We start from the raw sequence: 2,363 nt of genomic DNA, 5'->3' as shown, positions 1-2,363 counted from the left end.
TGCGGCGCGCCCCCGAACATGGTCGGGACGGCGGCCGCGGCTTCACGAAACTTCGCCTTCGCCTCTACGCGCCCCACCAGCGCGCGCTTCAGCGGTCTCCGCGACGACGAGAGGCTCGACAAGCCGCGGCTAGCCGGCGCGATCGACCGCGATTGCCACAGCGACGATGGGCGCCTTCCATCGAGCGCTTCTCGTGCTCGGTTTGGCCTCGGCGACGGAGGTCGCCAAGGTGACGAAGGGCAACTACGACGCCTTCCTCCAGCTCGCGGCGGACGAGGAGCAGTGGGTGCTGCTCGACTTCTTCGCCCCCTGGTGCGGCCACTGCAAGCGCCTCAATCCCGTGCTCGACGACTTCGTCGCGGACACGCCGGGCGTGCGCGTGGCGAAGATCGACGCGACGGCCGAGAAGGCGCTGGCGGAGGCCCACGACGTCGACGGCTACCCGACGCTCCGCTTCCGGCGGGCGGGCTCGAGCGACGCGTTTAGAGATTACAAGGGCGCGAGGGACGCGGTGGGCCTCGCCCAGCTCGACGCGCGGCTCCGGGGCCCCGCCGTGACGACCTTCGCGGGCGCGCTCGACGACGCGTTGACGAGCGTGAAGTTCCCGCCGCCGGTCTTCGTCGCCGCGGGCCGATTGCCGCCGGACGTCGAGAAGGCGTTCGCCGCGGTCGCCGCGTCGTCGTACCACATGGCGACCTTCGCGCGCCTCGAGGCGCCGGACGCCGCGCTGCCCGCCGACGCCGTCAGCGCCGTCGAGGCCGGCGAGTGGGCCCACGCGTGGGCGCCGGCCGACGACTACGAGGCGTCGCTGAAAGCCTTTTGCGCGAAGCACAACGCGCCCCTTTTCAGCGAGCTCGGGCCGTCGAACTTCCGGCGCCTGGGCAAGGCGCGCCTCGTCGTCGCCGCCATCGTCGACCCGGCCCGCGAACCCGCGGCGACGGGCTGCGCGAACGTCGCGCGCGGCGCCGCGCGGACGCGGGCGCCGGACGTCCGCGAGGCCTTCGTCTTCGGCCGGCTCGACGGCGCCAAGTGGGACGAGTACGTCGCCACCTTCGGCGTGAGCGGCGCGGACCTGCCGAAGATCCTCGTCATCGACCTCGAGGGCGACAAGTACTACGACGACTTCTCGCCGCCGACGCCGCCGGCCGACGCGCCGCCGGACGCGCGCGACGCCGCGGCGGCGGCGGCGCTCGTGGCCTACCTGCGCGAGGTCCTCGCCGGCGAGCGCGCGGCCCACCACATGGGCTGGCGCGGCTTCCCGGACCGCGCGGCGCGCTTCTGGCGGAACCACTCGACGTTCGTCACCGCGGCCCTCGGCGTCCTCGCCGGCGGGCTCTGGCTCATCAACTACATCATGGCCGACGACGAGCCCCCCGCGGCGAAGAAGCGGGACTAAGGGGAGTGCCGAGCGCCGCGTAGAAGCGCCGCGAGGCTTCAGCGGGGCGAGGAGGTCCAGGAATGTTGATGTCAACATGAAGACTCGAGCCTGCTCGAGCAGCTGCACATGTACATGGCCGATGTCGAGACACAGAGACGGGATTGGAGTGAGGTCCTGGCATCTGGGAGCTTAGTCGAAGTCTGGAGCTGCTTGGCAAACGATGGATGAAACGGAGTCGCTCGCGGCGGAATTTGGGATGGACGAGGAAGAAATGATGGCCAAAATAAGGGAAAAGATCAATCGAAAGGACACCTTCGACGAATCGAAACCTGGCTCGTCCTTGGCCAACGTATGTAAGAGCATGTTTCCAGCGGAGAGCTTTGTATTCCGCGACGACGACGACGTGAAGCGATGCGCGGCGTGCGGTCGCGAGGCCGCGCGGCTCGTCTGCACGCGCTGCCGCGCGGTTCGCTACTGCGACGGGGACTGCCAACGGCGGGCGTGGAAGGCGCACAAGGCGAGTTGCCCGACGCGCGACCAGCGGGTCGAGTCGATCCTGGACTCGGGCTCGCTCGCCGTCGATCGGTCCGTCGTCGAATTGGCGCTCGACCTCTGCGGCGAGCGGCCGCACTGCGCTCGGTTCCTCGCCGCCGTCCTCAGCAAGCCGGACTTCCTCACGACCTACGACGACGAGGAGTTCTGCGCCGCGCTCCGCCTGCTCTGGGGCGCGAAGCTGTCGCCGGCGGACTTCCGGCGGCTGTGCGCGGTCGACCCCGCCGTCGCCCAGCGGCTCGACGCGATGCGGGCCCAGGACGACGCGGACGACGCGGCGCTGCTGCGGCGCATAGCGCCCGTCCAGGCGTCCTGCAAGCGCATCTACGAGCTCCTGACCGTGCGCAAGCGAGGCGACCCGGAGCCGATGGGCTGCGTCCAGGTGCTCAAGCACACCGCGCCGGATCGAGTCCACAAGACGAACCGGGAGCTG

The 2,363-nt window shown here is 70.4% G+C and overlaps 1 protein-coding gene across 1 annotated transcript in view; it reads left to right on the top strand.

The window, feature by feature from the left end:
* Positions 1 to 166: 166 nt before the first annotated feature.
* AURANDRAFT_30980 (hypothetical protein) overlaps positions 167 to 2,363 on the top strand; it is a gene marked incomplete at both ends in the record, with an annotated part of 2,745 nt that continues 548 nt past the window's right edge. The window contains one exon of the mRNA XM_009041734.1: positions 167 to 595. Within this exon, the coding sequence (XP_009039982.1) occupies positions 167 to 595 (429 nt within the window). The remainder of the gene's footprint in view (positions 596 to 2,363) is intronic.

This window comes from Aureococcus anophagefferens (genome assembly GCF_000186865.1).
Source record: "Aureococcus anophagefferens unplaced genomic scaffold AURANscaffold_23, whole genome shotgun sequence".
NCBI lineage: Eukaryota > Pelagophyceae > Pelagomonadales > Pelagomonadaceae > Aureococcus > Aureococcus anophagefferens.
The sequence above is the reverse complement of the archived record's forward strand: the minus strand, read 5'-3'. Positions and strand labels throughout refer to the sequence as shown.